This window comes from Myripristis murdjan, chromosome 23 (assembly GCF_902150065.1).
Source record: "Myripristis murdjan chromosome 23, fMyrMur1.1, whole genome shotgun sequence".
Lineage (NCBI taxonomy): Eukaryota > Metazoa > Chordata > Actinopteri > Holocentriformes > Holocentridae > Myripristis > Myripristis murdjan.
In genome coordinates this window covers 28,085,879-28,110,878 of record NC_044002.1, presented here as the reverse complement: position 1 = coordinate 28,110,878, position 25,000 = coordinate 28,085,879, and the positions used below count along the sequence as shown (strand labels likewise).

At 48.6% G+C, this 25,000-nt stretch overlaps 3 protein-coding genes across 3 annotated transcripts in view; 1 reads left to right on the top strand and 2 right to left on the bottom strand.

Annotated features, from left to right (window-relative positions):
• nots (nothepsin) overlaps window positions 1–4,494 on the top strand; it is a 7,181-nt gene extending 2,687 nt beyond the window's left edge. The window contains exons 5-9 of the mRNA XM_030045638.1: window positions 111–310; window positions 1,402–1,527; window positions 2,670–2,814; window positions 2,958–3,056; window positions 4,285–4,494. Of these exons, the coding sequence (XP_029901498.1) occupies window positions 111–310; window positions 1,402–1,527; window positions 2,670–2,814; window positions 2,958–3,056; window positions 4,285–4,494 (780 nt within the window). The remainder of the gene's footprint in view (window positions 1–110; window positions 311–1,401; window positions 1,528–2,669; window positions 2,815–2,957; window positions 3,057–4,284) is intronic.
• A 730-nt stretch (window positions 4,495–5,224) lies between these two features.
• Window positions 5,225–17,554, bottom strand: LOC115355017 (bestrophin-3-like). Its single transcript, XM_030045637.1, has 13 exons — window positions 17,403–17,554; window positions 16,337–16,431; window positions 14,909–14,996; window positions 14,668–14,813; window positions 13,281–13,435; window positions 10,686–10,763; window positions 8,090–8,242; window positions 7,913–7,993; window positions 7,116–7,267; window positions 6,651–6,741; window positions 6,257–6,384; window positions 5,707–5,985; window positions 5,225–5,603 (listed from the first exon to the last, which is right to left on the bottom strand). The coding sequence occupies exons 1-13, from the start codon at window positions 17,552–17,554 to the stop codon at window positions 5,225–5,227; spliced, it is 1,977 nt and encodes a 658-aa protein (XP_029901497.1).
• Window positions 17,555–22,187: 4,633 nt separating this feature from the next.
• LOC115355326 (CD63 antigen-like) overlaps window positions 22,188–25,000 on the bottom strand; it is an 8,554-nt gene continuing 5,741 nt past the window's right edge. The window contains exons 7-10 of the mRNA XM_030046086.1: window positions 23,904–24,071; window positions 23,517–23,549; window positions 22,799–22,882; window positions 22,188–22,548 (exon numbers count right to left, since the gene is read on the bottom strand). Coding sequence (XP_029901946.1) covers window positions 22,390–22,548; window positions 22,799–22,882; window positions 23,517–23,549; window positions 23,904–24,071 — 444 coding nt within the window. The 3' untranslated portion in view covers window positions 22,188–22,389. The remainder of the gene's footprint in view (window positions 22,549–22,798; window positions 22,883–23,516; window positions 23,550–23,903; window positions 24,072–25,000) is intronic.

Genomic DNA, 25,000 nt, shown 5'->3' with positions numbered 1-25,000 from the left:
GTGCAACAATAAAAAAAAAAAAACCTCAGTGAAACCTTCAGGAGGAACCCTGAGGTGCCTCTGAGGTTCTGCTGGGTTCTGCTGCGTTCTGCTTGGTTCTGCTGCGGCAGGTCGGGGGGCTCGCCGTGCTGAACCAGGAGTTCGGCGAGTCGGTGTACGAGCCCGGCGCCGCCTTCCTCATGGCCAAGTTCGATGGGGTTTTGGGGATGGCCTACCCACCCCTGGCAGAGATCCTGGGAAACCCCGTTTTCGACAATATGATGGCCCAGAAGGCAGTGGAGGAACCCGTGTTCTCCTTCTACCTCAGCAGGTACCGCATGCTGACCTGTCTGTCTGCTCACCTGTCTGTCTCTCTGCCTGTCTGTCTGTCTACCTTTAAATGGGAAACATTTAAAATATGTGAGCTGCTGTTTTTCCCAAACTGAGGAGCCTTCAGAGATCCGCGAGGGAGTTCCAAGGGGTTTTAGGGGTGTTCTACAAGGTTCCAGAGAGTTCTAGAGAGATTAGAGAGGGTTCTAGGGGGGTCCGTTAAATTCTAGAGGAGTTCCAGAAGATATCAACATGTTCTGGAAAGGTTGCATGGAGTTCAGGTTGTTGAGGGAGAAACCAGACACAGACGCCGGTTACAGCCTCACGGGACTTTTAATGAAAGACACACGGAACCTGCTGGTTCTAACATGCATCAGTTTGTATGGAGCTGGTCTCTCCAGCCTGACCAGGCCAGCATGTCAGTGTGCACCAGTGTTCCCATGAAGGTCTCACCAAGAAGTGTGTGTGTGTGTGTGCATGGAGTGTTTCCTGTTTCCTGTTTTTTCGGTCCACTGGTTTGGTCTTGCCAGTATCTAACAGAGTTCTGTCATATGACCAAAATACAAAAAGCTCAAAGAAACACGTTGGTGTCGATGAAGCCCCTCAGCTTCTGCTGCATGTTACATACATATAATTATAATATAATAATAGAACATAATCACACGGTTCCAGTGGGCACGTTCACATGTTGCACGAGCGAAAAACCTGTTCGGCTGTTCTCAAACCAGGAATGTCCCTCTGGGGAATTTCAGAGGGATCCTAGGGGTTCCACAAGGTTCTAATGTGGTTTTGGGAGGTTCTGGGCGTTAGGGTTATGGTTCCAGAAGATTTCAAAAGGTTCTAGATTGGTTCCAGAGGGTCCCAAACATTGCTATGCTGGAGGAGTTGGTCCGGTAAGGTTCTAGAGGGCTTCTACTTGTTCCTGTAGCGCTTCACAAAGTTCTAATGGGGTTGTGAAAGATTGCAGGGAGTTCTAGAGAAGTTTGGTGAGTTAATATAGAGGTTCTAGGGGTTCTAGAGAAGTTCCACGAGTTTGCTCCCAGATTGGATCCTGAAACCTGTAGTTTAGATTTCTGTTTCCTCTGCTTGCAGGAGCACGAGCAGCACTGACCCGGAGAGCGAGCTGTTGCTAGGTGGAACGGACGAGGCGTTGTACCACGGACCAATCACGTGGCTCCCCGTCACAGCTAAAGGATACTGGCAGATTAAAATGGACAGGTAAATCTGTTCTTGTGACTTACACCTCATCCTGAATTTAACACAATCCTGTTTCTAATCTCAATCCTTAGTACTTACCCAAACAAAGTTTAGGACAGTGTGACTGCAGGACACTAGGGGGCGCTGCACAGTGAAAGACTTGTTAACATTAGACTGTGTACGTCTTCTCTGGGTTTTTTGAACACATGAACATTTCCTTCATTTTTCCGAAGTCCTGAAACTACTGAGAAAAAAATCTAAATCACAGCCTGACGGATCAAAGTTCAGTTCTGAGGAAGTTTGAGGGCCGTGAGACTCCAACATACAAAACAGACTGTGGTGGGCGGGGTCTTGCCTGCTGCAGCGGCGAGCTGGACTTTACCTGATCACCTGCAGCAGCTGAGAACAAGAAGCCTGAATTGTGTTTGGATGGAAATGAGAAGTTGAGTCAAAAGACTAAGACGAAATCAGAATTTGCTGTCAAAATTAACACTGGCTAACAGAGAGCCCCACCAGGGCAGGTACCACGTGAGGCTTCACCGCCCCAGGGCAGGTACCACGTGAGGCTTCACCGCCCCAGGGCAGGTACCACGTGAGGCTCCGCCCCCCGGGGCAGGTACCACGTGAGGCTTCACCGCCCCAGGGCAGGTACCACGTGAGGCTCCGCCCCCCGGGGCAGGTACCACGTGAAGCTCCACCCCCCGGGGCAGGTACCACGTGAGGCTCCGCTCCCCCCAGGGCAGGTACCACGTGAGGCTCCGCCCCCCAGGGCAGGTACCATGTGTGGCTCCACCTCCCAGGGCAGGTACCATGTGAGCCGCCTCCCCACCCTCCCGGGGCAGATAACATGTGAGGCTCTGCCTCACGGGGCAGATAACAGGTGAGGCTCCGCCTCCTGAGGCAGATCACAGGTGAGGGTCCACCTCCTGGGGCCAATCACAGGTGAGGCTCCGCCTCCTGGGGCAGATCACAGGTGAGGCTCCGTCTGGTGGGGCAGGTAACAGGTGAGGCTCCCACTTTAGGAAGCACAAACCAGGACATCACAGGAGCCATGTGGCTTCAACTCTAATCCAGAATCCTCATCATAAATTGACCTCCACCCTAATCTGAAGTAATCCTCATTTTAATCTCTGAACTGAAGCAGAAGTTCTTCTTTGCGTCAGTGTCGCGGTGCAGGGTGTCAGCTCCTTCTGTCCTCGCGGTTGCCAGGCGATCGTTGACACGGGAACGTCCCTCATTGCCGGACCGACCAATGACATCCTCAGTCTGCAGCAGCTGATCGGAGCCACGCCCACAAACATTGGAGAGGTGAGAGTCAAACAAAATCTGCATCAGAACGTTCCAGGACGGGTTCTGAGGTTCTCTCTGTTAATGTGTGTGTGTGTGTGTGTGTGTGTGTGTGTGTGTGTGTGTGTGTGTGTGTGTATGTGTGTGTGTGTGTGTGTGTGCAGTACCTGATAGACTGTGTCCGGGTGTCCAGTCTGCCTCATGTGACCTTCGTCCTGGGAGGAACCGAGTTCACTCTGACAGCACAGAGCTACGTCAGGAAGGTCTGCCACCTGTCTGCCTCTCACCTGTATCTCACCTGTCTGCCTCTCACCTGCCTCACCCATCTGCCTCTCACCTGTCTGCCTCTCACCTGCCTCACACCTGTCTGCCTGTCACCTGTATCTCACCTGTCTGCCTCTCACCTGCCTCACACCTGTCTGCCTGTCACCTGTATCTCACCTGTCTGCCTCTCACCTGCCTCACACCTGTCTGCCTCTCACATGCCTCACACCTGTCTGCCTGTCACCTGTATCTCACCTGTCTGCCTCTCACCTGCCTCACACCTGTCTGCCTCTCACCTGTATCTCACCTGTCTGCTTCTCACCTGCCTCACACCTGTCTGCCTGTCACCTGTATCTCACCTGTCTGCCTCTCACCTGCCTCACACCTGTCTGCTTCTCACCTGTCTGCCTCTCACCTGCCTCACACCTGTCTGCCTGTCACCTGTATCTCACCTGTCTGCCTCTCACCTGCCTCACACCTGTCTGCCTCTCACATGCCTCACACCTGTCTGCCTGTCACCTGTATCTCACCTGTCTGCCTCTCACCTGCCTCACACCTGTCTGCTTCTCACCTGCCTCACACCTGTCTGCCTGTCACCTGTATCTCACCTGTCTGCCTCTCACCTGCCTCACACCTGTCTGCTTCTCACCTGTCTGCCTCTCACCTGCCTCACACCTGTCTGCCTGTCACCTGTATCTCACCTGTCTGCCTCTCACCTGCCTCACACCTGTCTGCCTCTCACATGCCTCACACCTGTCTGCCTGTCACCTGTATCTCACCTGTCTGCCTCTCACCTGCCTCACACCTGTCTGCCTCTCACCTGTATCTCACCTGTCTGCCTCTCACCTGCCTCACACCTGTCTGCTTCTCACCTGCCTCACACCTGTCTGCCTGTCACCTGTATCTCACCTGTCTGCCTCTCACCTGTCTGCCTGTCACCTGTATCTCACCTGTCTCCCTCTCACCTGCCTCACACCTGTCTGCCTCTCACCTGCCTCACACCTGTCTGCCTCTCACCCATCTGCCTCTCACCTGCCTCTCACCTGTCTGCCTCTCACCTGCCTCACACCTGTCTGCCTCTCACCTGTCTGCCTCTCACCTGCCTCACACCTGTCTGCCTGTCACCTGTATCTCACCTGTCTCCCTCTCACCTGTCTGCCTCTCACCTGTCTGCCTGCCACCTGTATCTCACCTGTCTCCCTCTCACCTGTCTGTCTCTCTGAACAGGAAGTGCTGGGCGACAAGCAGCTGTGTTTCAGTGGTTTCCAGGCGGTGGACATCTTGTCTCCTGAGGGGCCGCTGTGGATTCTGGGAGATTTATTTCTGACGGAGTTCTACAGCGTCTTCGACCGCGGGCAGGACCGCGTCGGCCTGGCACCCGCCAGGCACCTGGCCCCCGCCAGGCACCTGGCCCCCGCCAGGCACCTGGCCAACTGACAGTTGATCAATCAATATAATCAACGGGGCCATCAATAAAATCAGATCGCATCAGTTGTTTGTGGTCATTTCTGGAACAGAAACCACCTGAGCGCCCAGCCAGGGTGAGTTAGGGTTAACCGTGTTGCTAACACCTGGGGCGCTAACACCCGGGGTGCTAACACCTGCTAACATGCTAACATGTATTTGTGTTGTTGTTCTGTGTGATGTTGAGACTTCATGGTTCTCATGTGTGCTTCATAGGAAGCTGCTGCCATCTTGTGACAAACTGCTTCACTGCAACAACTGAATCAACAACAAAGCAATGAATGTTGAGTTTATTACATTAAAGACATGGAAATGTTTCATTTTTCTCCATTAATTCACACACAACACACCACCGTCAGACAGCCAATCAGAGTCGAGTGCAGGAACGTGAACGTGGTATAGGATGGACGTTTGTCATGTGAAGTTCTTTAGTCTGAAAACATGCTAATAATGTGGAACCAAAACTGACCGGATCAAATGGAAGAAGAACATGAACCCTGGCTGTGACCAGGTGAGAAAAGACTCAGGTTCTTCACCTGTAAACAAAATAAATCAGTAGGATCTGGATCCATCATCCAGCCAATCATATTTAAGTTGAACTGAGAGCAAGTAAACACATTTGGTGTGAAAGGAATAAAAAGGGATGTCACCAGCAACAAGCTCTCTCTTTGGATGGTGTTCGGTGTCAAACTGTGATCAGTTCTCATTTTTTTTCTGAGCTCTGTGATTGGCAGTTGAGGTTTCTGACCTCATGGCCATTGGTTGCCTCCCTCTTGCCCTCCTCCTCAGGTGGGACGGCCTGGAAGTCGTGCTCGGCGTCGGGGGTCTGCAGGGTCACCATTTGGCCGGGCTGGCCCGCCAAGGGTGGGTGTCGCAGAAGGCCCGCGCCCCGCCTCTTCCTGCCCAGCGCCTTGGGGCTCGGCAGGCTGCGGACTGATGCCTTCGATGTCTGTCTGGAGAACTGGAAGGACAGCTGGCGCCCACGGGGCCGGGCATGAACACCATCTGGGCCCCTGGGAACACTCCAGCGGAACTTCTTTGGTCCCAGCTGGGTGGGGGACACACAGACCGAGGAGCTGCTGCTGGAAAAACGGCAGACAGGACAGAAAATAGTACTGAAACCCTACAGGGAGGGGCCAAACTGAGATCAGAAATGTGAGAGGGCCAGGTGAGGTCATCACTTACCTCAGGTCGACCCAGTCTGGGGCCTCTTTGACAGGGGGGAGATCCGCCTGAGGCTCCGCCCTCTGCAGGGTCCTCAGGCAGTTCTGAGGCTTTAGGTCCTTACCAACGGCAAAATCCACATTACCATGGAAACTGGTCAACGGTGGGCTGATGACAAGCCTGGGGAGTTCAGGGGAGGGGGAGGGGGAGTGCGGGCCGCTGCTGACTTCCCGCAGTGTCGCCAAGGTGTCCAGAGTCAAGGAGGGGGGCGGAGCTAACCCCTCAGAGCCAGGACGGACCCTGATGGATGGATAGATTAATCGATCAACTGATAGATACACTGATCAAAAGAGAGAGATCAGCTGATAAAAGTTCTGCCCATTTGGAGCCTTTCCTGTAGGACTTTAAATCAGCCAGTTGCGTACCTATATTACCTGTATTTATTCACCTGACACAGCAATGTGTGTCTACTTAACTAAATAAACACACACTGACCAATGGCACACACTCCCAATGATTTGAATGAAACACCTGGAATAATTTACCTGACCTGAATGGGCCAATAGTGTACCTGTGGTCGGGGCCAAAGGGGAAGGAGCTTCCTACGGCGTCGCTGCTGTGGCGTTTGAAGGCGGGCCGAGCTGCTTGGAGGTCTGGAGGTTCCTGGACGCTCAGGAGCCGCCGGACTCGACCCAGAATCTGAAACAAACATCCTGTTTCATGTTTTGTGTTCTATGAGTTTATGAGGCAAGACAAATAAAAGTAATTTGAACAAAACTAATGAGTGATAATGAACACAACTTTATCACTACAATGTGCTCTTTAACACCACACACAATTAATCAGAAAAAAAGCAGGTGCATAAAAGATTAAGTTCTAATAGAATAAAATAAAATAAAATTTTATATTTATATTGATAATTTATTTCATATTGATTACAGTCAAATAATAAAGTGTTGTATTACCGACTCTTGGCGACGAGGCAGAACTGAATCCTGTTGTCGGGGGTGACTGTCACTAAGCTCCGCCTCCTCAAACTGCAGGATGTCAGACAGTCTGCAGGAGAACCGGCAGTCAGCGTGTTAAACTCTCAGCTGGGAAACAGGAAGTGTTGACTCCCATGTGACACTAAAGTATAAAACATTCACACACTTTTTCACACCAAAACTGCTCCAACGCTGGATTTTCTAATGTGTCAGCAAAGCATCTTCCACCTGTCCAGAAACTCTTAAAAATAATGGGTGCGTCAGTCCTAATTTTAGGACTCCTACATTGACGGAGTCAAGAAACTCCTGAGTCTGAGAGCAGCTCAGCTCATCACTGATGAGACTGATAGAGAGTCAAGGTGCTCATTATTTACATTATTTTTATTGTGTGTGTGTGTGTGTGTGTGTGTGTGTGTGTGTGTGTGTGTGTGTGTGCATGCTGACCCCATGTCAGTGGTGGAGCCCAGGAAGGAGGGGATGCAGGATTCGGCGGCGGCCAGCGTGTACGGCGGCTGTGCCTCGCTGTCGTTCCAGTACATGTCTCTGGTCATGTGAGGCAGGTTCATGTGCATCTCATCCACCGCCAGCAGGGACACCTGCCCACAGGAAACAGGAAGTCAGTCTGACGACCAGCCGCCTCCCTGCCACCAGAGTTACGACGCTGTTGACTTGCAGCCAAAGCTACAACTTCAGCAATATGTTGTTTTTTTCTTGTATTTCTTACTTCATTTCTGTTTGAAAACCTCTTGCTTATTTATTTTTCCTGCTATGACTCCTGTTTTATAAGCCAGTGAGTGAGAGGGTTTATTTCTTATTGTCAGCGGGCTCAATAAATTCTCAAACACACCACTAGATGTCAGCAGAGAGCAGAAAAAACTGGACAGATTAGTTTATAGATGTTTATAACATCAGGTTATAAATGTAATGGATGAAGATGAAGAATAACTAATAATGACGTAAAAATGTAATTTCTGTTCTGGATGTGTTTTTCAACAGGCAGATATAAAAGAGATATGATAGAGAACTTTTGTATTTTAGATACTCAGTGACTTTTCAACTTGATTGATGAACAAATGTTTTCTTAATAATTGATGTTTTTGTTTTGTTTTCCTTTAGTTTACAGAATCTTAAATATTAAATGAGAGATTCTGCAGGGACAATATCTCAGACGAACGGGAAGCTTCTTGTTCAGGAGGAAATGAGGTCGTGTCTCTCTGGGAGCTCTGTGATTGGCTGCTGACCTGCAGGTTCCGGTCAATTATCCAATTAGCTTCAAAGTCATCATCATCTTCTCCAAATGGGTTGATCAGCTGCTCCGCTACCTAGCAACAACACAGACGTCAAACAAGTGTGTGTGTGTGTGTGTGTGTGTGTGTGTGTGTGTGTGTGTGTGTGTGTGCGTGTGTGTGTGTGTGCACCTTGAGCCAGCCAGAGTAGAAGAAGAACTGCAGCAGGGTGAAGACTGGCACGTAGAGGTCGAGGTCATGACCTTGGTAACCCTGGGCGGGGTCAAGGAACTGTCGACCAATCAGACAAGCGAAGAAGAACGTGTAGACGGCGAGAGTGACGACCTGGAGAGAGAGAGAGAGATTTTTTATCTTAAAAATCGCTCTATTGAACTTTATCATTAAAAGCTTAATTACTGAAAACAACAAAAACAAAACAAATGAATAATGTGATTATTTTCATCATCAGAAGCTGCCAGCTGTTCATCCTGATGCTCCACACACAAACTTTATCAGGATTCTCACTTCCTGTTCCTTCGCCTTCAAAACGCAAAACAAGTTAAAAAACAAACAAACAAACAAACAAAACAAAAAAACTTCCAAGAGCTACACAAACTCAAATAAACTTTTCAACCTGCAGCCACTTACAAACAAATAAGTGCGTCTTAGTCAGAAAACAAACAGGACAACCATCACCATGGAAACATCTTAGAAACAAAAAGGACAACCATCACCATGGAAACACCTTAGAAATAAACAGGACAACTGATATGCAGACAGTTATTGACTGACTGGTGATCAATATAATGATCATCACCATGAAGCTGGATTATCATCCCCGGGGTTTCTCTTAGTTATCTGGCTTCTCTTAACCAGACATCCGCACTCAGGATTTTCGGTCCCATAAAGCCGCTTATCAACTCACTAATTCAACCCAGGCTTTTCCAATCTAGATCTGTGCGCGCTCACATTAAAGGGTGGTGTTTGCTGCAGACGACCAATCACAGACATGGAAAAATCCACCAGAGCCGCATACTTTACGACGATGGAGCAGACAATAATCTGAAATAAATACGAGGATAAATCCATCATCCAGGCAAAAAGCAACACAGCTGCCAAGAGCCGCAAGGAATGCTGGGAAAAAATCTCAAACTGTGTCAGTGTGTAAATTAGTGGGATTATAATCTGACTTCCCCACCATGACGGCAGCAGTAGATGTGACTGCAGTAACATTTGCATGTTCAGTAAATGAATGTGTCTCCCACTCAGCCGTACACTCCTGCAGAGGAACTGGCCCTCTCTCACAGTGAGGGGCGACCCTCGCTGGGCCGCTGCCCTCAGTTTGAGCTTCAGCAGAATCGTCACTTTGATTCAAATGGTTTTGATATTTCATTTTATAAAGCATCTGACGCCTCGTGTTTATTCTGCTGGTTAAAATATTATTTCACTGTCACTTAAAGACTGTAAAACATTTGGCACCAACTCTCCTGTGGACTTTTCAGGGCAGCCAGCCTAAATACTAAATATGAGCAAACTAATGGAAACCTAAAGGAGCCCAGAGGCTGGCCTGGATTTTATCAGGCTTTTATTTAACCCTCTGAATTAAATTCCCCTCATTTATTTTCAAAAATATTTATTATTAATATTATTTATAAATATTCTACAAAATAAATTTTTGGTTGGACAGTGTAGAGTCATGAGTAAAAAACAAAACAAAAAAACAAAACAAAAAAAAACCCCAAGAATTCCTACTTCTTCTTCTCTTCAGACTTGAAAAAAAAATGTGAGAGAAAAACAAACAGAATTAAAATAAGAAGTCTAAGTAAAATGTATTAATTTTATAAAAGAAGAAGAAGAAAGGGGAAAAAATACTCTCATCCAATGGGCAGGCTATTTTCCAAGAGAGCTGATTGGTCAGTGGGTGGGGCTTTTCTACCTGCTGAGCTCTTATCCTGAACTTCACCTGCTCCGGAGCAGGTGAGGTGTTCAGCGTATGTTACCATGGCAACATACCCCAATAAAAAGTAATCCACCTTCATGGTACAGAAAAGCCAGCAGGGTTAACTTGAAGTGACCTCGCTGAGCCCAAATCCAGCTTTATGGTACAGGCCTCTGATGTTAGTGTCTATGATGTCTATTTTCAATATTTCATGAACAAAGTTAAAGATGCACTCGTCCACACAGTCTCGCTTCTGTTTCCTTTGTAACTCATCCATTAAACCTCCGCTGCAGTCAGCTGACCAAAATGTAACTAAAGCCAAGCAGAAAACACAGACACAGAGCAGGATTACAGGGCTCTACCCAAACAGGACAGAATAATATTTTAGGGATTGCACTTGGTTAACCAGTGTTTCGATAACCACTAACCCTAACTTAACCCTAACCCTAACCCTAACCCTGCCACATTAACACAGTGTTTTATAACCTTTACCTACGGCACTTTGGCATCACAGTACGGCACAGTATGGCTCTGTCGATAAAGCTTTGAATTGAACTGAGAGAGAGAGAGAGAGAGATTCCTTCCTTTCTTCCTCTCTCCCTCCCTCCTTCTCTCTCGTTCCTTGGGAAACTGATCTGGTTACAAAGATGTGTGTGTGTATCTCTGTGTGTATGTGTGTGTGTATCTGTGTGTGTGTGTGTGTGTGTGTGTACCAGTGTGTGTGTGTGCGTGTGTGTGTGCGTGTGTGTGTGTGCGTGTGTGTGTGTGCGTGTGTGTGTGTGTGTGTGTGTGTGTGTGTGTGTGTGTGTATCTGTGTGCGTGTATGTGTGTGTGTGTGTGTGTATATACCTGTGTGTAGACCAGTGGGATACCGACCCAGTCGTATCCAAACAGAGTGGAACACCAAGTCCTGAACTTGTTCATCTCCTGCAGATACACAGCATGTTTGTTATTTACCTCGTATTATTATCATTATTATTGTTGTTGTTGTTGTTGTTATTGTTATTGTTGTTGTTGTTGTTGTTGTTGTTGTTATTGGTGTTGTTGTTGTTGGTGTTGTTGGTGTTGTTGGTGGTGGTGTTATTACCACAGCTTTGCTGAAGCTGTTTTAAGATCAGTTTCAGCTCACACTCATGGTATGAATGTCCTCATGCTGCATGATATTAATATCTTTATAGAGCGTGTTATTAATAAAACAGCAGAAGGTCAACAGACTCTGGGTCAGTTTGGGTGCTGGAGGCGGGGCCACAGAGTCAAAGATTTTAAAGGGACAGTAAACTCAAATGAGTCAAACCAGCTGTTTTACCGCACACTTGTGGAGTCCACCAATCAGAACACAGCTCAGGTTTTATTCCTCCAGCCCCGTTTGACTGACTCCTCTCCTGCAGCTGCTATCCTGTGCTAGCATCTGCTAGCTTCAACAGACTATAGTAACAGTAGCTGTTAGCATGTTAGCACAGCACACTACGACAGGAAGAGTCGGGATTAGAAGGTCAGTGAGGAGGTGCTGCAATGAGGAGGTCTACAGTGAGGAGGTCTTACAGTGAGAAGGTCTTACAGTGAGGAGGTCTTACAGTGAGGAGGTCTTACAGTGAGGAGGTCTTACAGTGAGGAGGTCTTACAGTGAGGAGGTGCTGCAATGAGGAGGCCTTACAGTGAGGAGGTCTTACAGTGAGGAGGTCTTACAGTGAGGAGGTGCTGCAATGAGGAGGTCTACAGTGAGGAGGTCTTACAGTGAGGAGGTCTTACAGTGAGGAGGTGCTGCAATGAGGAGGCCTTACAGTGAGGAGGCCTTACAGTGAGGAGGTCTTACAGTGAGGAGGTGCTGCAATGAGGAGGTCTTACAGTGAGGAGGTCTTACAGTGAGGAGGTGCTGCAATGAGGAGGTCTACAGTGAGGAGGTCTACAGTGAGGAGGTCTACAGTGAGGAGGTCTTACAGTGAGGAGGGCCTTACAGTGAGGAGGTCTTACAGTGAGGAGGTTTTAAAGTGAGGAGGTGTACAGTGAGGAGGTCTTACAGTGAGGAGGCCTTACAGTGAGGAGGTCTTACAGTGAGGAGGTCTTACAGTGAGGAGGCCTTACAGTGAGGAGGCCTTACAGTGAGGAGGTGTACAGTGAGGAGGTCTTACAGTGAGGAGGCCTTACAGTGAGGAGGTCTTACAGTGAGGAGGCCTTACAGTGAGGAGGCCTTACAGTGAGGAGGTCTTACAGTGAGGAGGTGTACAGTGAGGAGGTCTTACAGTGAGGAGGCCTTACAGTGAGGAGGTCTTACAGTGAGGAGGTCTTACAGTGAGGAGGGCCTTACAGTGAGGAGGTCTTAAAGTGAGGAGGCCTTACAGTGAGGAGGTGCTGCAATGAGGAGGTCTACAGTGAGGAGGTCTTACAGTGAGGAGGTCTTACAGTGAGGAGGTGCTACAGTGAGGAGGTCTTACAGTGAGGAGGTGTACAGTGAGGAGGTCTTACAGTGAGGAGGCCTTACAGTGAGGAGGTCTACAGTGAGGAGGCCTCACAGTGAGGAGGTCTTACAGTGAGGAGGTGTACAGTGAGGAGGTCTTACAGTGAGGAGGCCTTACAGTGAGGAGGTCTTACAGTGAGGAGGTCTTACAGTGAGGAGGCCTTACAGTGAGGAGGTCTTACAGTGAGGAGGCCTTACAGTGAGGAGGTCTTACAGTGAGGAGGTCTTACAGTGAGGAGGCCTTACAGTGAGGACGTCTTACAGTGTAGGTCTTACAGCGAGGAGGTCTTACAGTGAAGAGGTCTTACAGTGAGGAGGTTCTACAGTGAGGAGGTTCTACAGTGAGGAGGTCTTACAGTGAGGAGGTGCTACAGTGAGGAGGTGCTACAGTGAGGAGGCCTTACAGTGAGGAGGTCTTACAGTGAGGAGGTCTTACAGTGAGGAGGTGCTACAGTGAGGAGGTGCTACAGTGAGGAGGTCTTACAGTGAGGAGGTCTTACAGTGAGGAGGTGCTGCAATGAGGAGGTCTACAGTGAGGAGGTCTACAGTGAGGAGGTCTTACAGTGAGGAGGTCTACAGTGAGGAGGTCTTACAGTGAGGAGGTGCTGCAATGAGGAGGTCTACAGTGAGGAGGTCTACAGTGAGGAGGTCTTACAGTGAGGAGGTCTACAGTGAGGAGGTCTTACAGTGAGGAGGCCTTACAGTGAGGAGGCCTTACAGTGAGGAGGTCTTACAGTGAGGAGGTCTTACAGTGAGGAGGTCTTACAGTGAGGAGGTCTTAAAGTGAGGAGGTGCTACAGTGAGGAGGCCTTACAGTGAGGAGGTCTTACAGTGAGGAGATGCTACAGTGAGGAGGTGCTACAGTGAGGAGGTGCTACAGTGAGGAGGTCTTACAGTGAGGAGGTCTACAGTGAGGAGGTCTTACAGTGAGGAGGCCTTACAGTGAGGAGGCCTTACAGTGAGGAGGTCTTACAGTGAGGAGGTCTTACAGTGAGGAGGGTCTGCAGGTCCACGCTGTCCCGGATCCGTCCGTCCTGACGAGCTTTAGATGCCAAATTACAAAACCAGACAACAGGAACCCAGTACTTCAGGTGAGGAGAGCGAACACACTCATACACCTTCCTCTCCTCCACAGTCATGAAGCCTGACAGACAGACAGGTGAGAGACAGGTGAGAGACAGGTTACATCTTCAATGTGAGCCAGTCTGACTGCTAACAGATAAATACAGATGTTTTAGTGTATGTCCTCTGTGTCTGTTGTTGTCAGCCATGCTGTGAATGTTTTACCTGAAGTCTTGAAGTCACCTGAGCAAACCGATATTGACAGTCTATGGCTTTGATGAATCGATACATATTTTGATGACGAGGATAAAGGCTTGGCAAGATTTGAAGCTCAGTGGATAAGAACAAATTCAAAATAAAGTCAGAAAAGACAGCAGAAACAGTGAATCCTTTTGATGGCCCCTAACCCCTAACCCCTAACCCCTAACCCCTAACCCCTAACCCCTAACCCCTAGCATTGAGCCATCAGGGGATCAGGGTGTCAGGGCATCGGGGCATCGGTGGCACCACATGACCTGACATGAACTCTGACCCCGGGTCACTGTGTGCTGTGCTGCAAAAGCAGACTGTTTGAAGAAGAGCTTCAGTTTGACAACCTCTAATAATGTTTTAGACAAAGGACCTAGTTTCACCACTGCTGAATTTAATTGCATGAATGCAAGGTACCATGTTCCATGTCACCCAGCTAGAACAGGGTTCCTGGGTTTTGAAGACCCTAATCACCTGCAGGACTGCCCCCCAGTCAACTGCTCAGCTTGATCTCCTATATCTTATATCCTATATACCAGGTGAAGTGTGAAGAAAAAAAAACTAAAAATTAAAATCTCAGAGGCTCAGTAGTCCCCCAACATGTGTCCTGATGAGTCTCCTGCTTCTGAAAACCACCTGAGAAGAACTCAGAAACTCAGGAAACTTCCAGATGACCTCAGAAACTCAGTAGTGATGTTTCCTGTTTAATTATTAAAGGCCCTGGTCACTTATCTGTTATCAGAGAGAGGCTGTTTGTGCTTGAGATCAGGAAGTGGGCTGAGTGGAAAAAACACAATGACACACACACACACACACACACACACACCATGTCTGTGTCATGTCTGAGTCCTGCTCTAATTGGCTGGTAACAAGCCAATCCCAGTGGACAGACAAAATGATTACAGGAAGGAAGGATCAGAGAGCTAATGTGAGTCGTACATGAAGAGAGTGTAGATTTTCATAACACACACACACACACACACACTGACACACACACTGACACACACACACACACACACACACACACACACAGTCACACACACAGTCACACACACTGACACACACCTGCCTCCACCACGTGCTCCATGGTGGGGAAGCGCTTGCAGACGGCCGTGCTGACCGAGCGGAAGATCAGCAGCGACGTCAGGTTGACGTAACGCATCAGAGTCCGACGCAGCAGGCGGCCATGTTCGTCTGCCCCCTGCACACAGCTGGGGGGGGGGGGGGGGGGGGGGGGGGGGTATTGATTGCTGGATTGATTTACTGATTTATTGACTGATTGATTGATTGATTGACTGATTGATACCTGGAGATGAGGAACATGAGTCTGTCTGGCCAGGGCAGGTTGACAAACTGGTTCCACCAGCGGTTCACCACCAGGGTCACATAGAAACCTGATACACACACACACACACACACACACACACACACACACACACACACAGTGTCACACTCAGGTCTCAACATAAAGCATGAAACATGTTTTATGTGCTTGTATGGAGAACATGAGCATGGAGAACATGAGCAGGGAGAACATGAGCATGGAGAACATGAGCAGGAAGAACATGAGCATGGAGAACATGAACATGGAGAACATGAACATGGAGAACATGAGCAGGAAGAACATGAGCAGGGAGAACATGAGCTTGGAGAACATGAGTTTGGAGAACATGAGCAGGGAGAACATGAGCAGGGAGAACATGAACATGGAGAACATGAGCAGGAAGAACATGAGCAGGGAGAACATGAGCTTGGAGAACATGAGCTTGGAGAACATGAGTTTGGAGAACATGAGCTTGGAGAACATGAGTTTGGAGAACATGAACATGGAGAACATGAGCAGGGAGAACATGAGCAGGGAGAACATGAGCAGGGAGAACATGAGCTTGGAGAACATGAGTTTGGAGAACATGAGCTTTGAGAACATGAGTTTGGAGAACATGAGCAGGGAGAACATGAACATGGAGAACATGAGTTTGGAGAACATGAACAGGGAGAACATGAACAGGGAGAACATGAGCAGGGAGAACATGAGCAGGGAGAACATGAGTTTGGAGAACATGAGCTTGGAGAACATGAGCAGGGAGAACTCACACAGCTGGATGAAGCTGGACACTGAGCTGTTACCATGGTTCCCGCTTTCAACACGCGCACACACACACACACACACACACACACACACACTCAGGCAGACAGACAGACAGGCAGACAGACAGGCAGACAGACAGACAGGCTGGCAGGCAGACAGGCAGGCAGGCAGGCAGGCAGGCAGGCAGACAGGCAGACAGACAGACAGACAGACAGACAGGCAGGCAGGCAGACAGGCAGACAGACAGACAGGCTGGCAGGCAGACAGGCAGACAGACAGGCTGGCAGACAGGCAGGCAGACAGACAGGCAGGCAGACAGACAGACAGACAGACAGACAGACAGACAGACAGGCAGGCAGGCAGACAGGCAGACAGACAGACAGGCTGGCAGGCAGACAGGCAGACAGACAGACAGGCAGGCAGACAGACAGGCAGGCAGACAGACAGGAAGACAGACAGACAGACAGGCTGGCAGGCAGACAGGCAGGCAGACAGACAGGCAGGCAGGCAGACAGGCAGACAGACAGGCTGGCAGGCAGACAGGCTGGCAGGCAGACAGACAGACAGGCAGGCAGACAGACAGGCAGACAGACAGACAGGCTGGCAGACAGGCTGGCAGACAGGCAGACAGACAGACAGGTGTACCCAGTATGAAGGTGACTGGGATTTGCTCGGCGTACTGGTCGCAGTAGATGGAAAGCTTCTCAAAGAATCTTTTCTGTGGATCAGAGAGAACGAGTCTGCAACAACAACAACAAACAACAACAACAACAACATTATCATTATAGCCAACATTATACATTAACAAACATTAATAATCTAATAAATATGAACAAATAGTAAACATTAACAAACAGGTAACATTCTGCATTAATTAGTATTAATTACAGCTGTAATAACTGACAGGTAATTACCAGTTAACTAATCATGTGCTGCTGCTGTCTCTGTTCGCTGATTCAATCATTTAGAAATCCCTTAATGATTAATGATTAATAATTAATAATGATATTCATGTACGATGATAGAGTCCTGATCATTAACTAAAGTGACACCAGGAGGTGATCGCCTGTTCAAGGTTAATTAACTCTCTAATTGATCATTAATTAATTCAACAGCACAGAAATTAACAAAAATTCAAAAAGCTCAAACAACCACACACACACTGATCACAAGCTGTGTGTGTGTGTGTGTGTGTGTCTGTGTGTGTGTGTGACCTGTAGATGGCGCTCAGCTCTGTGTGTGTGTGTGTGTATGTTAGTGTGTGTGTGTGTTTGTGTGTGTGTGTGACCTGTAGATGGCGCTCAGCTCTGTGTGTGTGTGTGTGTGTGTGTGTGTGTGTGTGTGTGTGTGTGTGTGTGTGACCTGTAGATGGCGCTCAGCTCTGTGTGTGTGTGTGTGTGTGTGTGTGTGTGTGTGTGTGTGTGTGACCTGTAGATGGCGCTCAGCTCTGTGTGTGTGTGTGTGTGTGTGTGTGTGTGTGTGACCTGTAGATGGCGCTCAGCTCTGTGTGTGTGTGTGTGTGTGTGTGTGTGTGTGACCTGTAGATGGTGCTCAGCTCTGTGTGTGTGGTGTGTGTGTGTGTGTGTGTGGTGTGTGTGTGTGTGTGTCTGTGTGTGTGTGTGTGTGTGTTTGTGTGTGTGTGTGTGTGTGTGTGTGTGTGTCTGTGTGTGTGTGGTGTGTGTGTGTGTGTGTGTGTGTGTGTGTGTGTGACCTGTAGATGGCGCTCAGCCCGCTGTACATGGCGGCGAACACGAGGAACTCGCGGTACAGGAGCTTGTAGATGCTTCCTGTCCAGCGCAGCAGCAGCCGGTGGAACCCGAAGAACGAGGCGTTCGCCACCTGACTGGAGTACGGAACCGTCATGCTCACCTGAGAGCCAGGTGAGACAGACAGGAGAGACAGACAGGAGAGACAGACAGGTGAGACAAGCAGGAGAGACAGACAGGTGAGACAGACAGGAGAGACAGATAGGTGAGACAGACAGGAGAGACAGACAGGAGAGACAGACAGGTGAGACAGACAGGAGAGACAGACGGGTGAGACAGACAGGTGAGACAGACAGGAGAGATAGACAGGTGAGACAGACAGGAGAGACAGACAGGTGAGACAGACAGGTGAGACAGACAGGAGGGACAGACAGGAGAGACAGACAGGTGAGACAGACAGGAGAGACAGACAGGAGGGACAGACAGGTTAGACAGACAGGTGAGACAGACAGGAGAGACAGACAGGTGAGACAGACAGGAGAGACAGACAGGTGAGACGGACAGGTGAGACAAGCAGGAGAGACAGACAGGTGAGATTGACAAGCAGGAGAGACAGACAGGTGAGATGGACAGGTGAGACAAGCAGGAGAGACAGACAGGTGAGATGGACAGGTGAGACGGACAGGAGGGACAGACAAGTGAGACAGACAGGTGAGACGGACAGGAGGGACAGACAGGAGGGACAGACAAGAGGGACAGACAGGAGGGACAGACAGGTGAGACAGACAGGTGAGACATACAGGAGAGACAGATAGGTGAGACAGATAGGAGAGACAGACAGGAGAGACAGACAGGAGAGACAGATAGGTGAGACAGACAGGTGAGACAGACAGGAGAGACAGATAGGTGAGACAGACAGGAGAGACACACAGGTGAGACAGACAGGAGAGACCGACAGGAGAGGGACAGACAGGAGAGACAGATAGGTGAGACAGACAGGAGAGACAGACAGGAGAGACAGACAGGTGAGACAGACAGGAGGGACAGACAGGTTAGACAGACAGGTGAGACAGACAGGAGAGACAGACAGGTGAGACTGACAGGAGGGACAGACAGGTGAGACAAGCAGGAGAGACAGACAGGTGAGATGGACAGGTGAGACGGACAGGAGGGACAGACAAGTGAGACAGACAGGTGAGACGGACAGGAGGGACAGACAGGAGGGACAGACAAGAGGGACAGACAGGAGGGACAGACAGGTGAGACAGACAGGTGAGACAGACAGGAGAGACAGATAGGTGAGACAGACAGGAGAGACAGGCTGTCCCACACAGAGGGGATGTCCCACCGTCTGTCCCACACAGAGAGGACGTCCCACCGGCTGTCCCACACAGAGGGGACGTCCCACCAGCTGTCCCACACAGAGAGACAGTCTTCCCATCCACAAAACGGAAAAGTGTAACTCAGGGCAGAGACTCAGGAGGGATGTTGATATGGTACAAGGCAAACCTCGAACACTCAATAGAATTAATCAAAAAAGGCAATTTTTCAGTTTGGTTCAAAATAAAGGAGAAGTTGTCTCGACAGACAAAGACATATTCATGTGTGCAGCATACATCCCCCCATCAGAGTCCCCTTATTATAATGAAAACAGTTTCTCCATTCTTGAAGATGAAATCAGTCACTGCCCAGGGAAACGTGCTGATCTGTGGGGACCTTAATGCCAGAACCGGCACAGAAGCAGAATCTGTTAACCCACAGGGAGACAAACATATACCTGGCCAAATCAACATCCCCCTTCCTGCACATCCACACAGGATGAACTTTGGCAAAACTGTCAACAAGAACGGGCACCAACTACTACAGTTATGTCGAACACTGGGTCTGTACATGGTTAATGGCATGAGCATTCACCGTCAGCCCCCTAACACCCCTATCCGACCACAGTAAAATCACCTTATACATTAGAAAGACACCAACAGACCCTCATATAACAGAACCCAGTAAACTGAACCATTCAAAACAGCCCTACAGATGGACAACCAATAGCAAAGATAACTACCAGAAAGCAATCAGACAACAAACAATTCAATCTAAATTAGACCTTTTTCTCTCCACCTCGTATCCCCACAGTAATGTCGGCCTGAGTCAGGACGTTTGGGATATTAACAATATATTTGACAATGCAGCAGATCTATCCAATCTGAAAAAGTCTTGACAAAAGTTGAGAAAAAAAAAAGAAAAAAAATCAGCCAATGAAAAGTGGTTTGACACAAGCTGCAGGCATCTGAGAAAAACACTCAGAAACCTATCAAATCAAAAACACAGACAACCTGACAACCCTGAGCTCCGCCTCCAATACTGGGAAACATTGAAATTATATAGAAAAACACTGAAAACTAAAAGGAAGCAGTATGAACAACACCAACTTGATGCAATTGAAGAGTCCATTGACTCAAATAATTTCTGGAAAAAATGGCACTCTTTCAGCAAACCACACAAGGAAGAATTGGCTATTCAAAATGGTGAAATATGGCAGAAACACTTTGAAAATCTGAGCAACCATAAATTCAAGATTGCCATATTAAAATTATTCAACCTCGTTCTTAGCATTGGACATTTCCCTGACATCTGGAGCAAAGGAATTATCACACCTATTTTTAAAAATGGAAATAAATATGACCCAAACAATTACAGAGGCATTTGTGTCAGCAGCAACCTGGGGAAGTTATTCTGCAGCGTCCTAAACAGCCGACTGCAAGACTTCCTCAGTGAACATGATGTCCTGAGCAAGAGTCAGACTGGATTCACACCACGACACAGAACCACAGACCACATCTACACCCTCCAAAACCCTCATCAATAAACATGTCCACCAAAACAAGAACCACATCTTCTCTTGTTTCGTAGATTTCAAGAAAGCATTTGACTCAATTTGGCACCACGGTCTGTTCCTGAAATTAATTGAAAAAGGTATAGGGGGGAAAACCTATGATATAATCAAAACAATGTATGCAAACAATAAATGCGCTGCAAAAAAGAAGAGCTTTCTGTGCTATAAAAAAAAATCATCAAACATAGATATACCTGTTAGAATCTGGCTCAAAATATTTAAATCAATAATTGAACCAATCCTACTGTATGGTAGAGAAGTGTGGGGTCCTCTTGTCAACCAAGACTTTGAAAAATGGGACAAACACCCAATCGAAATCCTGCACACGGAGATTTGCAAGAGCATCCTCAGAGTCCACAGGAACAGCCCCAACAACGCATCTGAACTCGGCCACTTCCCCTTCTAATCAGAATACAGAAAAGAGCGATCAGATTCTACCAACACCTTAAAGCGAGCGACCCCGACTCCTACCACCACAAAGCTCTGTGCCGCCAAGGAGTGGGGGGGTGGGGGGGAGTGTGTGTGTGTGGGGGGGATCTCCTCAGCCGGCTGGTCCAGAGGCTTGCCTCCTCAAACAGCACAGGGCATCAGGAGCCAAAGAGAGAGAAAACTACATCAGCTATCATCCATCACCAAAACTCAAAGCAAACGTCAGCTCTCTACAGTGGGCCTGTGTCAGTGTGACTCTAAACAGACAGAACTCAGCGGCAGATTACCTGAGATTACCTGAGATTACCTGAGCACCATCACAGAGCAGAGGCTGAGGAAAAGGTTCAGCATTACAGACTCAGCAGCCACAGGCTGGCCTCAGAGAGACAGGCAGAGAGAGAGTGAGACAGGCAGAGAGAGAGTGAGACAGGCAGAGAGAGAGAGAGACAGGCAGACAGAGAGAGAGAGAGAGAGACAGGCAGACAGGCAGAGAGAGACAGGCAGAGAGAGAGGAGCGTCTGTGTCGGCTCTGTCCACAGAGAGAGACAGACAGAGAGAGAGACAGACAGAGAGACAGAGAGACAGACAGACAGACTGACCAATCAGAATCAGCATGTGATGAAGGTGATGATGGTGATGATGGTTGTTTACTCACAGACTCTTCAGTTCCTCAGCAGCTTTACCGACTCGATGGCACATTCACACAGATCTGTCTGTCTCTCTCTCTGTCTGTCTGTCTCACCTGTCTGTCTCTCTCTCTGTCTGTCTCACCTGTCTGTCTCTCTCTCTGTCTGTCTGTCTCTCTCTCTGTCAGTCTCACCTGTCTGTCTCTCTCTCTGTCTGTCTGTCTGACTGTCTGTCTGTCTGTCTCTCTGTCTGTCTGTCTGTCTGTCTGTCACACACAGAAGCCCAGAGTCACACTGACCAGCAGCCTGACTAAATGTGGCAGTGTTTCCGCTGTGTGTGTGTGTGTGTGTGTGTGTGTGTGTGTGTGTGTGTGTGTGTGTGATCACATAGATAACAGCAGAGGTAAGTGTGTATAAACAGAAACAGGGTGTGTGTGTGTCTGTGTCTCTCTGTGTGTGTGTGTGTGTGTGTGTGTGTGTGTGTGTGTGTGTAACACTTTCATCAGATGGAATTTCATGATAATTTGGGAACGTCCCTCAAGCCCCTCCCACTTTTCCACAAAGCCCCTCCCACCTGAGATTCATGCACCCCCCCCCCAACCTGAAAGGTATCTGATCAATCAATCAATCAACATCCACTCAGAAAGGTTTCTGCTTACAGCTGAATTTATTTATTTATTGTTTTCATCAAATTAATTGAGTTTAGCAAAATAATGATATTTAAAAATAAAGCAGGCTTTAGTACATACACACAGTATATACACTTTGCCAGGAAGCAGACAAAATACTTTTTAATATCTTAAATTTTTTATACATAATATGTAGCATTTTAATATAATTTTTAAATTTAATTTTACATTTTTTTTTATTTTACTTGTCTTTCATTAACCCTAATTAACTAACCCTAATTGTCTTTTATTTATTTATTTGACCAAAAAATGCCAATGATTTGAACTGATTTTGAAAAATATGATGATTCTATGATGTCATCAGGTAGCGGCTCAGCTGGTCAAGTCGAAGCAAAGCGTTGGGCTAAACAGCCAATCAGGGCCAGGCAGGTGAGGCCGGGCTGAGCAGCGGGGGGGCGGGGCTCATGTGAAGGGCGACGTGCGGCCCCGGGGCGGCGCCCCGCTGGCCTGCGGGGGGCGCCGCGCTGCTGCCCATCTGAAGCAGCAGGGCGCAGCACAGCAGGAAGCTCATGAGCTGAAAACACAGGACAGGAATGATGTCATCATGACATCATACACCTCATATGGTCGTCATGGTAACAGCTCCTTTCTTCCATGGGAAAACGACATCCAAACGTTCTGTTCTTACAGTGAAGTTCCTCATTACATCCTCCAAACTGTAATCACGTTACTTCACTAATTACTCTCTAAAAAGTAATCAGATTACTAATTACTTCACTCTGTGACACCCAGATGAGCAGATCATAGTATGAAGAGATACGTACGACCACGGCGGGCAGAGCGCTGCTGGCTCGGTCTGCTCTGCGGACGTCTTCCTGAAGGTACTTCAGGAGAATTTCTCCACAAGGCTGAGGGGGAGGAGCAAAGCAGTGATGTCACTGGACATGTCACATGATTGGTTCAGTCAAACACACAGCTGACACACATGTGGACGCCCTGAGAGGCGGAGTGAGCCGAGATGCAGCTGAGTGACCTCAGCTCACACCGCCTGGCGTTTCAAACCCCACAAACAAGAACGGGGAGGAAGCGAGGAGACCGGACCGGACGCTCCGGTCCGGTCCGGTCCGGTCCGGTCCAGCCAGTCCGGTCTGGTCCGGTCCGATCCGGTCTGGTCCCATCCGGTCCAGCCGGTCCGGTCCGGTCCAGTCCGGTTCAGGTTCGGGTTCTGGTTCAGGTTCAGGGTTGGGTTTCACACAGAGAGAACAAAAGCAGATATCCTGCAGAGTGTGTGTTCTGTACAGAACGATTTTATATTGGAACCACACAGTAATTTAATGTGTGAAAAGCGACAACACAGTTTTCTGCTGAGTCAGCACAGAGGGAGCCAATCAGAACAGGGCAGGCAGCCGGGAGGAGATCTGCTTTTCTCTTCTGGTTGGACGTCTGAGAGCGGCCTCAGGTCTGTCCTCGCTATGAGCCTCAGTGAACCGACATGTAAATCTGATGGAAATCTGTGTTGTGATAAAGACTCAGGTGTCTCACCTGCTCGTAGACCCAAACGGCTTCCTCTTTTCTCTGACAAGAGACACAAACACAAAACATTTTTATTTCACACTCAGAATCAAGTTTCCTGACTTCATGAAGTTTCACTGCCGTCCTCCGCTTGATATACAAAACAAAAAAATGAATAATTTTAAAGGACGTGTGAAGAATGTGTTCATGCATGTATTTATATGTTATTTTAGTTTAATTATTTACTTTAACCTTCCTCTTCTTCTTCTTCTGATCACTATCACCACTACTACTCCTTATCAACAGGATGGATTTGTTGTATTTTGATAATGAGCTAAGCAAATTCAGCTGTGTGTGTGTGTGTGTGTGTGTGTGTGTGTGTGTGTGTGTGTGTGTGTGTGATATGGTAAGACAGACCTGATTGGTGGGATTGCGGTCGTACGGGTAGCGAGAGCCATAGGAAGAGGAGGAGGAAGAGAGACTGCTAACACAGCCTTTACCGCGGTTCGAACACTGACAGCTGCTTGGAATCGTTCCATCATACCTGGTGTAGTCAGTGTAGCCCTTCACACCGCAACACTGACTCTGCACACACACACACACACACACACACGTTAATAAACAGTCTAGAGTGGAGCTGAAGAGCCTAAAGAGGGTTATTCACCACTAGCAACAAACAACAACAACAAAACAACAACAACAGGATGAAAAGGATGGCCACGCCCCCTTCCACAGGGCAGGAGGGCGCACTGAACAGTTTAATGATGATGATGATGATCATCATCATCATCATCATCATCATGCTGTGGCCTTCACACTCACCACAGCTCAACCAGCTGAACACCACCACTACCACCATTATCATCATCACCATCATCATCATCATCATCTTCATCGTCATCATCATCACCATCATCGTCTTCGTCATCATCATCACCAAAATTATCATCATCATCATCATTATCATAATCATCATCATCATCACCACCATAATCAGAGCTCCGCCCCTCCAGGAGAGTTTGGACCAATGAACGCACTGAAGCACACATGAAACTACTGAGCGTAACTGACAGCCTGTGCTGGACCACGCTGCACTACCGTGAAACAGGGTTAGGTCAGCGCCCCCTGCAGGGTTAGGGTAGGGTCAGTGCCCCCTGCAGGGTTAGGTCAGCGCCCCCTGCAGGCTTAGGGTAGGGTCAGTGCCCCCTGCAGGGTTAGGTCAGCGCCCCCTGCAGGGTTAGGGTAGGGTCAGCGCTCCCTGCAGGGTAGGGTCAGCGCCCCCTGCAGGGTTAGGGTAGGGTCAGTGCCCCCTGCAGGGTTAGGGTAGGGTCAGCGCCCCCTGCAGGGTTAGGGTAGGGTCAGTGCCCCCTGCAGGGTTAGGGTTAGGTCAGCGCCCCCTGCAGGGTTGGGGTTAGGTTAGCGCCGTCTGCAGGGTTAGGGTAGGGTCAGCGCCCCCTGCAGGGTTAGGTCAGCGCTCCCTGCAGGGTTAGGTCAGCGCCCCCTGCAGGGTTAGG